At 39.0% G+C, this 15,138-nt stretch overlaps 2 protein-coding genes across 3 annotated transcripts in view; both read left to right on the top strand.

Moving 5' to 3' along the window:
- Positions 1–15,138, top strand: part of LOC6581032 (cell wall protein DAN4) — an 81,031-nt gene that overhangs the window by 26,235 nt on the left and 39,658 nt on the right. The gene's annotated exons all lie outside the window — the stretch shown is intronic.
- LOC26527790 lies at positions 8,240–9,536 on the top strand. The gene is made up of 3 exons (XM_015164574.3): positions 8,240–8,707; positions 8,758–8,860; positions 9,134–9,536. The coding sequence occupies exons 1-3, from the start codon at positions 8,459–8,461 to the stop codon at positions 9,190–9,192; spliced, it is 411 nt and encodes a 136-aa protein (XP_015020060.1). The 5' UTR covers positions 8,240–8,458; the 3' UTR covers positions 9,193–9,536.

Below are 15,138 nucleotides of genomic sequence, written 5' to 3' on the forward strand. Positions count from 1 at the left end.
TATCGAGCCATTCGTTATACTCAATAATTACAGTGAGCCAGATACCGTGGGTGGGAATCCTGCAGACACTGAATCGGGCCAAACCTTTGTGCGGGATTCACCGGCGCCAATGCGACTCTTCAACTCTGACCAACGAAAGCAAACACAGACAAATGAGAACTTTTAATAGACAGTTTTACAGCTGGAGAGACCTCTCTCACTCTCTCTCTCTTTCCCCCCTGTCGATATGATACACGATATGATCCAAAGCGCTGCCTGTTCTAGTTATTCAGTGGAATTTTATTTTGGAATCAGCAAACAGAAAGCAAATCAAAAACAAAAGGAAAAACATTTGAAAACTTAAGACCCAGCTGATGTCCAAGTGTTTGATTTATGCGTCGGCACATTTGATTGTATTGTAGAATCAGTTTTTCGCCTTAAAAGGCTTTTGCTGTTTGAAAAACTTTTCCGGCTATCACAGGACGGTTTCCGTTTCAATATAAGCAACTAGCCACTGCTGCGAGAAGGCGACAAGTCGACAAGGCGAGAAGGCGTCGCCTTTCGCCCTTCTGTGTGCCATTTAAAATATGCCGCTGTTGACTCTGTTAATGTCTGCGCAAATATTGCACTTTTCTTCTTCTTGTTCGCTTGATTGGGCCCAAGAAGCCAGCGGACGGTCAGAGACGGTCTCGAGGCGGCCGGGGGAACCTTTCATATCTCAGGTTGATGGCTTGTCAGTAGTCGCCGCTGATAGTGCAGCTAGACACACTTTAATTGTGGCTATTATGTGGGATAACAGAGTTTTCTGTTGGCCTTGCCCATCCGATTGGTGTTCTACATATAAAAGGGGCTACATCTTCATGCTACACACATATAGTTAGCTATGAACCTATATTAATTGTCATAACTGTTATACACTGCACTTTTTATAAGCGATATAAGCAGAGCTGTCAAACGTCTGAATATTTCACACCGAACTATTTCAGATTGGTTGCAAAACTCTCCCTATATGTAGCTAAACTATTACACATTGAACTGTTATATACACCTTTCTGTTGCCTGCTTAACTGTTATATATCTGACTGTTATATACCGAATTGATATGTACTACAAATATCCGATCTGTTATATATCTAACTGTAATCCAACTGTTATATACCGATGTGTTATATAAAAACTTATCTGAAAACAGCTATCGTTTCCAATTATATCTATCAGACTGAAATAAAAGCAGAAAACCCATCCCAGTTGCTATCATATCGGGAAGCTTAAAATTTGCCAATCATCCAAGTTTTATAAATAAAAGAAATTTGACTTCGTTTCGTGGCCCCATGTTGACATGAGCTATTTGCGTGCTGTCTTATCGAAATGATGTCTATTAATATACAGTCAAAAGCAAATGCACTCTCAGTTTATTGATATAGATAAATTCAATGAAATGCTTTATGTTATTATAGTATTTGGTCAAGAGTTTTCGAAATAAAGAAGTGAACTTGGTTTGGGCTTGCCTTAGGTATTTCTCATGCAAATGGCATTTCTGGAATGTTGTCTGCTGTGGATCATTAAGATAACGGCTAAGTTAAGGGTTCTCGTCTGGCCCTGTAAACGGCAATGCTTGAAGTAGCGGTAAATACTAGGGTATGTGTAGGAGTTAACGGTTTTAGGCCCCAAGGTGGTAATTAAAACAAATTGCGCATGTGTTCCCGGCAAGGCATTCAAAAACCCCAACAATTACGATATATTTTCCTTAGTAAATGTTTTATTGTTACTTATGAATATATTTTAATATATTTCTGATACCCTATGAAAGTTGGCCAAAACGGGGTTGACTAAAGACTTAACATTTTGCAGAAATAATCTCCATTATCAGATTCTAGGACTGCATATTAATATCAACATTTGTCCGCTCCAAGCAATCTTCACATATCTCCATCGGGATCCGAGAATCGATCATATGTAAATGTGATCTCTAAGAGACTCTCAATTTAAAGATCGTCATCCATCGACTGCTCTATGAAGAATTCTCCAACTTTATTTAACGATCCTCCAAGAACCATGTTGAAAGTGTATAGGGTATCTTCATTCGAGCATACTCTGGCAGATAAGACCTAATTGTTAAAAATAACAAATTGGTCTGGCAAATGTTTTTTTTTTTTTTTTTTCTAACGCTCTGGTTTATGTAAATATTTATGAACGGCGCAAATTGATGGGGGCTGGGCAGTGGACCCCAAATAATGGGTCTGACATGTATATAGTATATGCATATATTATAAGTAGATGGCATTTCAGGCTAAAGTCTGTTCGACGATCATTGCTTTTGTATGCGATACTGATACTCGTCCATTTAATGCCAAATGCAAAGCGCAAGTGGTAATTATAATTTATAAAATAATAAATGTTAAGTAAACATTAGATTTATCAGTTTGGCACTGCGGATGGCGCTGTCACTTTAGTATTTTGTTCATTCAACTGGGAGTGATGACATTCTAGGTCGGGTGGAAGGGGAAGTCCCGTTCTCCGTACATAAAGTCTATGAATTATTGTATACCATTGAGAACTATGTATAAGTAACCCATGTATATAAGCCTATCCTCCCGACTATCTGAATATTATTTTGTAATATACTGAATGTATATAGTAAATGGCAGAAGTCGATCCCTTTATCGATCAATATCGATATTATTTTCAACTATTTATCAGGACATTACATCAGTATATCATGCATTCCAATGAATCACATAAGATGTAAAGTATATTTAAATTTTGACGAGTAACCGTACTCAGATTTCCCTAGTTGAATATACCCGCCTTGACTTGTTTTCTGTCTTGCTTATCGCGCATGCCAAACGATTGCCAAAAAGCTGGTCAAATGCTTCATACCAGGTGGTCGCAGATCTTCATTAGGCTCCGGCACCTCGCAGCCGTCCCGCAGTGCTTTGGCCAGCGCTTGGAACTGCGTTGTGGGTTGTCTTGTAATCTTATCAAAGAAAAAATACAAAAAAGGCAGCACTCTTATTGATTAATAAAAAATATAATAAAATAACAAAAAATATGATACTGATACTAAATTATGTATCTACACTGGGCTGACAATCCCATTCACCGACAGTTCGACTGTCCGGCCCTAGGATTGTCTGTCTGTCTAACTGTCGGACTGAAGTTTTATTTGAATAACTGGCGCTAGTTGGAAGGCAAACAGAAAGAAATTGTCATTGTTATTGTTATGGCTATAGTATTGGTGTGTGGCCAAGATTGCGGCGCACTCCTTTTCCCGCTATCTGTATCTGACACGCATTTCTTCAGACGCCACCGTGTCGTCGCTGCTGTTGATAAAGTGGGTGGCATTGAATGACATCGACAGCTCCAATAGTTGCCTCCCGTTGTGAAAATCCATATCGAATATATTATTAACATTAATATATTATTATTCTTAGAGAGAGCGCCACACTGAACGCCTTTTCTGCTTCGTAGTCTCTCTTCATTTGCGCACTTAGATAAGAGCTTTATTTTTTCGGTATGCCATTAAATGATAAAAGCACTCTTGGGGGGCAGAGAAGCAATCGCTTGTAACTATCGAGACTGGCCATGTGCTCCGCCTACTTTTACACTGCAAGTATTATACAGGTATACTCTCATATTTGAGGAACAATTTCAAATAGTATAAATGTATATTTGCTTTATTTATTTCATTCAGTTTAACAATTACAATTATAATAATATATAATATTCAAATATTTATGGAGAATGAACAAATATTTTTTATACTCAGTTGATCTTTTAATCTGTTAATAATAATACGTTATTATAGATAATACGTTATTATAGATAAACACGAATTGGAAACAGTTTCCACCATTCCACCAGTATTCCATTTTTAATTAGCCAAGTAATGAACAAGCACAGCTCAAACAATGAGATAATGTTGGAGCTCCCCAAGGCTTACGCCACTTTCACTACAGCTGCACGCGGCACACCCACAGAGACGCCGCTCAGATCGGAGCCACAAAGCGCAGCCGAGTTATGTCAGCTGCAGTTGACCCACTTAAGACGAGGCACAGGAAGAAGCTTTTGATTGTTGGTCGTTGGCCGTTGGCTGTTGGCTGTTGGCTATTGACTGTGGTGCACTCTCCCTTTTGTTTTGCGGTTGGGCATTTATCAAAACTCAAACTTCCGTTCAGTGTATGCTTGAAGTGAGAGACGTAGGAGGCCGCCAGAGCCGCTCCAGACGCCCCCGCCCATCAAACTGCACTGCTGCGTCTGGCAGGCGGCATATTTTTTGTTGACAAGTCAGAACCGGCTGTTTATGATGATTATTGCTGGTGCAGTCGAGTCATAAGATATATGTATCCATAAGATACGGCAGAACGGGAGAGAGGGGGAGGAGTCCCGCTATAAAGATCACCTTGCCAGTGGGCGATTACTTGAGCTGGCAGCAGTGTGAGTGCATAATTACATATTGTTTATTTCCTGTGACATGCAACGCGAATGCCGACGGCAAAGTCTAACTAGTCTACAACAAACAGAGAATATGTCTTACCTATACCGAAAGACCCACTCACAGTCGCACACACACATCTAGACACATTGCAAAACGCATTTTATGTTATCTTCTTGTGAAGCTCGTGGCCCGTTGAATCGACCCAATGTGTGGTAACATCCGCTTAAATACCATAAACACCCACAAATTCTATTGCGAAGTATATTTTGTATACCCTAAAGAGGGGTATTAACACAATCAGGACAAACCTAAACCTGTTCACATACATTATACACAGTCGTTTTGGAAGCGGCTTGAAAGCTAAACTTTTTACGAAATGTGTTTTTATTACAATATATTTAATACACTTTTTTTACTTTCGTGTACCACAATATTATTTTACCACATGTCCAGTCTATGAAATGTCGAGAAGAGAACTCGAAATTCGTCTTCCATAAACACCCTATCGTTCTAGTTATGTGATTGTGTAGAAATAATAGACCGCTGATACCTGACGTATTATTTTAAGTACAATTAACTATTGGAATTCAAGGCTATATACCTCATATCTAAATACGCCAAATGTAGATCAACTAACTGCATAGCTGGATTTATAGTCTATTTGCACGATCAACAAGTTTCGGATAACAATTCACTTACTGTGAATCCCGCATAAATGCGTATCTGTCAATATGTACATATATTACTATACATCAGTTTACTTGAAGTTTACTATATCGTTTATCAATTATCATCAAGATAACCGTGACTTAAATTATCGGACAAAGCGTCTCAGTCAGTGCGAAAATATGTGAGGAATTTACAAGTGAAGCACCTTTTGGGATACCCTTGGTGAGGGCCTTACACATTTTGAGTTTGCTTTGAATGAATGCAATAATATCGATATTTATCGATCTTTGTATAGCTGAGCATATCAATCTTTGTATAGCTGAGCATATCAATTAATACCTTCAAGTCTGCAATCTTTAAATACTTTTACTAAAACTAGTTTCACAAAGTTTAGCTATCAAGAGTCACGATTCAATCATTGTGATATTTAGTAAACAACTGTAGACTTAAGTGTTAATATATCACTTTCAAGAATTCGCTGAATACTTTTATCAAGCGACCGTCGATATCTTAAATATGCTTCCTTATGTTCAGAACTTGACTCAGCTAAGACTTTGTAATGTTTATCCAAATCATCATATGATCTAAATTTTTAGTGTATCTGTCTTTCGTCCCATCGAAACAAGCTACCAAAATTTTGGTAACACTTTTGATCTGAGTTATTGGCAGAAGCGAACTGCACGAGAATCAAATCAATTAACGCGCTTGTCAAATAATTTGTTTTATCGTGGATTACTAAACCTAACAACGTTTATGTTTGGTGATAAAAGGCGCGCGAGTTCCGAGTAGAAAAAAAGGTAAAATATAATAAAAGCAAAATAGAAGTCAAAATCCACAAAATGCTTTAAGCTCTGCCACACGCTAGCGCCAGCCCCAGCACCAGCGGCAGCGTTTCCAATTATCTCGTTTGGTTAAATGTAATTGAAACTGTTAATTTCCTGTCAGCGGCATGTCTGGCAGGTCTGATGGGCGCTTAGCAGATACAGCTAAGAATGCCCATAGATACCGCCAGGCACCAGACGATCCAAACTTTGACCATATCTATTTTAGCATACTGAGCGCATCGGTTCTATTTCGGGCTGGTCTTAAAAACCTATTCATTAGACTTTAGGTTTTTTTTTTTTTGCAAATAGCCTCAAGCCGAAATGCCCGCTTAACTATGTCCAATGGGCTTGCACTCTATGGATTTGCGACTGTCCAAACATTATCAGCTGCCTATTGCGGCTTCGGTCAGTGGGTGGCCAAGTTTGGACATGTGATTTCTGGATCTGCATAGGGCTTACGGTGCGACGCATCCAAAGCCTTGACGAAGATAGATGAGACAAGGAACCAGCAAGTGTGCTGCACACATTTCAATGTGTGTACATCTATCATTTCATGTGATCCAAAGTGAATCACTTACCCTTCCTACCCGATATTCTGAACAAGTGGAGTACTTTATTTCAAACTAAAGCTGACGAAGATTCATGAGTGGAACCTATTCAAAACAAGGGATTTGCCAAATAAATGATATGCTACGCCCAAAAAATTGATCCATATTGCGTGTTAGCATCAGAAACAGTCAAAAAGATTACAAGTAGATAAGTTGAACTAGTTCATTTGTAAATTTGGTAAGAACATATCTAGGCAGCTGATGATTTATGGGTTGTCAGCTGCAATATATCATTTTGATTAAATATTCGGAGAAAACAAGTTTTGTCCGAGTTCAGACAACTTGTTCAATTAAATTATCCATTAATAAACATATCTTATATCAAATTTTATTATAATTTTCTATAACTCTAATATAATCTATATATCGATTATCAGAACTAAGGTTTCACCCTTATGTACGCCCTGTACACTGGTCATACCGGCTTGAGGTCTCTGGGCTACGCCATAACCATATAGTCCTCAAATGATTACAGCTTATCATGAGTAGTAAAGCGAACACGAATTAGCGAGATCAACTGCTGACAAAACCGGAAGACTCTTAACAAAGGTCTACAGACAAACCGCTAAGAATTTGCTGTGCTAAACCTATTTTATTTTTCTTGATTAGTAATTATCGTAAAATAATAAACATAAGCATCATAAAGGCACTAACAATCAATTATAATATATATGACATGGTGCAATGAACTATGAACCAGTTCAGTGCATAAAGTTCCGCCCTTGCTATACCATGTGTGCCGGAGAATTGCGTTAATATCTGAATCACAACTGCGCGCCCAGACGCCACTGCTGTGACTTACACGACATGCTAACTCAATTAAAATTCCATTGCCGATAAATGAAGCGGCTGCTTGCAGAGCAGGGGTACATTCCCGGTACCACACCAAAAAAAAAAAAAAAAAAAAAAAAGAAACAAAACAAAAAGAAAAGAATCAACAGAAATTGTTGCGGCTTGTAAAAGTACTCAAAGATACTAACCGCCACTCACGCGCACAATTTGCAGTGCCAAATTTGTTATCAAATAGAATACTACAGAACCGACATACCAACATACCATAGTGGCAACGACCTTGTCCAGGGCTCACTCAATGGATTGCACCGTCAACGGCTGGCGGAGAATTCTTATGCAAGACACCGAGCTGCTTCGGACTTTGGACACATATTACTGTCTTGACGAGGCATAATTGGGACCATAATCGATCAACGAATATACTTTGATGTCCTCAACTGTCACTGGGCGGATTTGAGCCGCCTGCTGGCACTTGAGAAAAGCACTTCTGAGGTTGGTCGCAAGCCCTCGAGTTGATTGCCTCGAGCTGATAAACAAAAAGCCTTTACCGGCACACAACACGAATTATTCATTTCTTTTGAAAGGTGATTTGTCGCCTTTTCACGTAATTACAGTTGGCCAAATCATATTTGATTACCCAGAAGGCATGCCATATTTTGAACTTTGCGCCATAAGTAAAATGAACTTTGATCCTCCGATTCTGCAGTTGTAAACAAGCTGACCTACTAGACTTAATTGATTACAAATTTGAAGGGAATGAATTTATAAACTCTGTAAGTCACACTGGCAATGTATTGTATAAGGATATCTATCTATCCGTTGCACACATTCAAGTGTAGACTCTGTATCGGCACAGTGTGTAAGACCAGAGCAGAAAGAAAACTTCAAGCATGGTAAAGAAGTTGTTCCTTAGAAATATCTGTCAATTGGGATTTTGAAAACTATCTGAAATTTGCATAGGCATTTATTATACATAGAATAGGAAATCTAAAGGAGGAATTCAGAAGTTTAGATAGGTTTTAGTGCTGCTATCAAAATTCGATCTGTAGGCAACGAAGGCTCAGCTCAGTTTTCGTTATACTTAATACAGCGCTCAGAAGGAATTCGAGGGATATTGTAAAGGAAATAGAGAAGTTGATGCAATCAATATGCGGCTGATGAAATGTTGTTGCTGCGTATCGTTACAATTCGGAACAATGCTATTTGGCTGCATTTTTGGGCTTATGGACTTTTATCTAGGATCACTTGGCATCTATTATGTGACCCGTGATAAGATGCCACATGTGTTCGTTAAATTTTTTGATAAGATGGACGCACGGTACTGCGTGTTCTGGTTCTCAGTAATCTTTTACCTAATGGCCTTCAGCGATCTATTGCTGATTACTGGAGCAATGACAGTGAGTTGGACAAATCGCATCAATCTTCTTACTAAAGGCATTCACCACAGAAAAACACCTCTTGCTTGGGACCCTGGCTTATAGTAAATTTTATTGTTCTAATTTGTACTATAGCTACGGCTCTGCTGAGTGCCATTGCGGTTTTAAGAATTGGTAAGCACGGCGATTGATTGTTGCTGTTATCGATCATTTATAGAATTTATTAAAATATTGATATTAGTTATCTATAGTTCCAGGAACTATTATTTTATCGATTGTACAATCCAAGTCATTTTTCTATTTATACATATAAGTATTAGTTACCTTATTCTTGGTAACAGCAAACCTCTGTTCTCAGTGGTTGCTATTGATAATCCTACTTTTCACTTTTCACTTTCCACTTGAATCTCGAAAAAATGGCTAAATTTATATATTATCATCTCGTAGGTATACTCATGTATGCCATGTTAGTGGTGAACTCCTTCTATGACGAGCTGACAAGTTGATTGCATCAAATGCTGTGATTCTGAGCAAACAAATTCAAGGTATACATTTAATTGGAAGTGAGACGATGTGATCCTCAACTTAGGAGCCCGGCACATAGGGTTAGGAAAGAGAGGGACACAGAAGAAGGAGAAGGCGAGATTGTGTAGGGAACCCGATTTTAGGCCGATGACAAAACGCTGCTGCGCTTTTATAAACAGGATTAAGCGATAATGAAACTGCACTGCTGCAAATACCGTCAGAAGCTTTGCTTAAGGCTCATTAAAAATCCATTAAACCCGATAATAATAAACGGCGCAAGAGGCAAGAAAAATAAAACAAAAATACGAAAAACAAAAACAACAAATACAATTTCGTTAATAAGCTTTACACCAAAGTGCTTTGCCCGAGAAATGGAGCACTTGGCGACAGTTTTTGGGTATTTCGGAAAGGGGCAGCCACATTTATACATATATACACGTATATATGAATAAGTGCATATATGTAGCTCAGGCAACAGTCGGATGCCGGCCACTTAAAAGTCACCTCATTTCGGGGCCCTGGTGAGTGCATTTCGATGTTGCATATGCAAATAAATCATTCCATTTCGAATCGAAGCGAAATGGAAACAAATCCCCAGCGCCTCTGCCACATGAGGTATGCAACTGTTCCACAGCTCAACTTTGAACTGAATTGTTGCACAATGGCCAAAAGCATTCGAAGTAAATATCTCTCGAGTGTTTGCACCCCAATGTCAATATATGTTATATTACTTAAGTGCATATTACATAAATAAAAATGCAATTATCTTACTCTTCTGAGCTAATTGCCAAATAGAAGTGCAAGAGAAGGGCTTGAGCCTCTGAAACCATTATTTAAATAAAGAGTGAATGAGTGAAGAAAATCTTGATTGATGGAATCCATTGCTCAAAGACTTCATATTAGTTATTAGCTTATTAGCTTGACATAATCTAGAATAGAATACAGAAGAACATTAATCCATATCAAAGCCCATCATTCACACACTCTAAACTTCTCCGCATTGATCGCTCGTTCCATTCCCAGCTTTATTTACAAGACTTGAAGTATTTTGACTATTTCGCAATGCAGTCACAATTCGAAATATTTTTTGCAACGTTTCATAACTTTGCGCCTCTTTGTTTATCTCTTATTCATAATGCTTAGCCAGGCTGGGAGCAACTGAAGCATTTACTGCTTGTTCAAACAAAACGCTTGTGAGTTTTTTTTTCGAATACGAATACACAAGAGATATGTGTGTGTGTGTGTGTGTGTGCTTGTGTGGACAAGCAGAGCTTAAACGGCTTGCACATATGGCTGGCCATAAAACGTATTTACCAGATACAGATACACTACTCACACTCACAGTCACTCACACTGAGTGCAACTACTGCTCAATTGCAATTGCCTGTTTGCCGGGTGAATGACACGCTGAGTGTGTTCATGAGCTGTGGAACAGGTGGTGGTGCGACGGTGCGACGGTGCGAACGAGGACGTACTGTAACTCAAATAAGCCACACACTGTGTCAAACATTTATCAGTCGCTGCATCGATAAGGCGGCTATACAAAGTTGCCTCATGCAACAATCGGCAGAACGTTAGAGAGAGATAGCAAGTGCCGAGCCGCAATGAAGTTATCACGCAACTGCGACGGCAACGGCGACGCTGACAGCGACTGAGATTGCGGCTGCCTCTGCCTCTGCGGCTGTTGAATGTGTGTGCCGCCTCCTTCAACTTGAATACAAATCGTTTCAGTTTCACAACTTTGTTTAATGCACGGCATTAAATTCACTTTCCATTTATGAGCAGAGACGCTGCCACCGACGCCGCCGCAGATGCCGCCTCTGCCGCCTGCCGTGCGTTTTATAAGCTATGCTCTGAGCTCCAGTTACCCTTTGGAGGAGAGTCCCAGTCCAGCGGTTTGATCCCTGCGCGATGCCAATTTCTAGGTAGACCGCAAAATTTATGTCGCGCCATTAAGAAATGTCTATAAAAATGTGAGCTTAATTAAAATACTACGCAACATGCGTTTAAATATTGTTGCTGATTCTGTTTCTGCTTGTGTTGCTGATGCTGCTGTCGCAGTTGCTGTCGCAGTTGATGTTGCTGTTGCCGTCGCTGTTGCTGCTTCCATTCTGACTGCGAGTATCGCGGGCGGGCAATGTGCTTTTCAATTTGAGTCAAATGCCGCCGACATCGTCAGCCCAGCTGCATGCAAATTACTTGCATAACCCGTATTTATGGCCTAGGCAATAGTCCGCGCCTTTATCAGGCATCGCCCGTCGGCATCCTTTTTCAGCCTTTAACTTAATGAGATTTTCCCAAAAGCAAAAATCATAATTTTCACGCGCAGCGAAGCGCACCAAATTGCCAAACAGGGGCGTGCCTCATGCCACAATTCGCTCAAGTTGTTTTTCTTTTCGTTTTCCATTTTCCCCCCTTTCAGCCTTTTTTCAACAGTTACTTAAACTCCCAGCCATCGATCGGTTGGTGAGCGGAGCTTACACCTAATTGCAATATGCCAGTTGCATTTAACTATTTAATAACTAGACTTTAGCCTAGTGCATTCGACGTGAAAACAGTGAAACGTACACGAAAAACAGAGAGAATCAAATATTTGGGCTTGCAAATATCGGCATTAAATTTTGTGTTTGTCGTTGATTATTTGTGGACGCAAGTTCCGAAATGGAGATTATTAAACATTTTACTAAACGTGATATTCAGAATCTAAAGTCGAATTAATAGGAATAGGCTGATAAAGTAAATTATTTTCTTGTTTTCGATTTAACTCAAAAAATAAAAATATTGAAATTAGTCTTTTTTTTTAAAGTTGGAAGCCCGTTGTTATGTCCAAATCAATGTTCAAAGGCTTATCTAATGAAACTGCAATATGCTCAAAGATCCATCAAAGATAATATAGTAGATAGCATAATCAAAATTCATCGTCTACATATAGAGGATTCACAAAATCGTTTTGCGGGTTGTTATCGGATGACTGACAAGAAAATCGCTCACTCTCACTTTTAACATCAACAAAAATTAGTTAAATGACAGCTCTGAATCGCTGCTTAGCGCTGCTCGATGTAATTTATGGGTGGCCTAACATATGGATTAAAAGCGAATTCAACTGATAAACTTCTCCACTTGCTCTTGGCAGCTGCACAAATTGCTTGTAATCGCAGCGAAAATAGAATCTAAATTTATTTTTGGCAATAAATTAGCTACAAATATGTGATATGAGCTGTTTATGTCAACTAACATATTTTAAAAGAGGTCGAAACGCAGAGATATTGTGGAAATGTCGGAAAGCTAATATATTTAGCTTTCTAAGAACTGGAGCTGGCCTACGAGAGGCGAGCTCTAATGGATATGAATGAGAACTAATAAAAAAGCTAACGTAACAATGACTAGCTTATTTTAACAAAAATATTTACTTTTACTTGAAACCATAAGATATTAAATAAATTTACCAATTTTCCTAGTGAACGGCATTGTCCGAAAAGGCTTTATTTTCCTCCTGTTTCCGCGAGGTATCGTAATCCACATGGACTATTCAAGCCCCATAATTAACTTTGAATTAATTACATTTTTTTATTAAATTTTAACTTTTGCAATATTATATATATTTCATTATTGGTTCTATTGTAGCGAAAAGTTATAAGAAATATTGGAATTCTCTAATTATTTTGTAGCATACTTTTAGGACAGAGAACAAGGTGTGTTTTATAATAATATTATTATCTAAACTTTTATCGGAATAAGTTAAAACAAAAGTTGTGTTATACCTCCACTAAAATTATTTTAGTAAATTGCTCCAGTTACCCAATGCCCCGCCCATTCGCTTGTCTTTCATAAAAGTCTCGTTAATGCCACATCGCTCAAATTGAAGTACTCATTTTTTGCTGGCTTCTGGCCACGTTTATAGTGAGTATAATGGTTATTACTGCCGTTTTGTTGATCAATTTCCTTGCGAGTTATTGGACAAGTATAAGGAAATATTCACAATACGCCATGTTGTCCCGCTTATGCAATGATTGCCGCTGCTGCTGTGCATCGAGCTGTGAATAATGTGGAGCAATAAACACACAAATCCAATACCGTTCAGCGCTTGTTACAATATTACATTTTCGCCACATTAAGCAGCGAGAGGGAGACCCACCCATCATCCGCTCATGTAGGCATAAGTTGATGACGGAACTGCATAAATACACACACATGTATGTGGGTATGGTGTGTGTATCTAAATCGCGTATGTATGTGTATACATCTGTATCTCAAGCTTGGTTGTGCATCTGCATATCGATTTCAGCTCGTCGTCCTGAAGCCCCAGTCTGTCTGTCGCATAAGGCAACTTAATTCGTTTCCGTTTTTTGGCAGGCTAACAACAAATATAAAACAAAAAAGCCACAGGGTTGCCAGCCTTTCGACAGCTTCCTTGGTTCTTTACTGCGGTCTTAGCTCGTGTCCCGTGGAGCGCCGTTTTTTTTCTTTTTTGGTTTTTTTTTTATGCCACAAGTCGCAAGTTGCGCGTCTTTCCGCTTCCGCTGTAGCGCATGGAGACATAGATTTAGACTTTTTGCTGCCTTTTTACCCGCTGGGCTATACAAATCTGTGCTAGATTGTTTGTCTTGGGTTGGATCGGGTCGCCCCGCCTATGGCGCTTCTTCGTCATCGCCATCAGCTCATTCTCCTTACGCATACATGCATACGTATTTTTCTTTACAGACGTTTGTTGATTATTGCATTCGCGGCAGTTCAATGAACGCATTTGGTGCGCCATTTGCAGGCGGACGGGGCCCGCAACCCTAAACCCTTGCAACGGCCCTTTTATGAAGTGTTTTTCTGCTTTCTCAAATTTCGAATATTTGTAGCTACACGCATACACTCCTATACACACACATATATATTCATGTGTATGAGTATGTGTATGTGTATGTGTGTATATCCATAACTCGCGCGCACGCAAACATTTTGGCGCACATTTCCGCTAGAAAATTGCAAATGGAAATGCCAAAAGACCAAAAAATTTTAGAAAGGAGTGAGAAACATGCCACATGCAACATGAAAGGGGGAGAGACTGGCAGAGCAAGGGTTTCAGGGAGAGTAACAACAAATGAAAAAGTATGGTATTAAAGTATAGGTGGGGCTGTGTAATAGCTAATGGCATTACGAATAACCCCAACGAAAATTGAATGAACGATTTAGAATACAACGGAGTAAGAAAATATTACATTTTAAACATATATAACGATCAGCATGCCAGTATTAAGTGTAAAGTATAACAGTAGACAAGTAAAGTATATCGAACGTGCTAGTGAAAAACTGTCAGTCGCTTAGCAAGAAGAAGAAGGCCATCAAGTGCAGGGATACGCTGCACTATGCAAAATGATCTAATATGCAGAAATAACCGACGTATGTCATATACATGTATATATGACAGTATAACAGTATATCAATATAATAATGCAAATGTAAATTAGTTTATCATACTTTACATGAGTTTTATTAGAATCTATTTCTACTTTAATTTGTGCCCTAAGCAATCTCATTTTACACCACTGTTCACAGGGAGGCTTTCAATGGAGGTCGTTAAATTTCTGACCATTATGTAATTACTTAAACAAGCAAATCGAATCCCTTCGCATGTTTTAGGCTTCCGTTCTATTGATTACTTTGAACGTTGAGCTGTTTGCTACATACACACATATTTGCATATTGCATGGTCTGCCCAAATTTTGATTAACAAATGGATGCCGGTGCCGGTGCCGGTGCCGATGTCGATGTCTATGTTTAGATTTGCTTTAATCATTTTTATTACTTGTTTAACATGAATTGCCCGCCGGCCACGCGTCAGCTGCACTCTAAAACATGCACAGATACCGATTTCTGATTTGTGTATCTTGTTGCGGGACTTATTTGGTTGACTTTGCGGTTTTTGGTTGGACTACCAA

This window comes from Drosophila mojavensis, unplaced genomic scaffold (genome assembly GCF_018153725.1).
Source record: "Drosophila mojavensis isolate 15081-1352.22 unplaced genomic scaffold, ASM1815372v1 contig_81, whole genome shotgun sequence".
NCBI classification, from domain to species: domain Eukaryota; kingdom Metazoa; phylum Arthropoda; class Insecta; order Diptera; family Drosophilidae; genus Drosophila; species Drosophila mojavensis.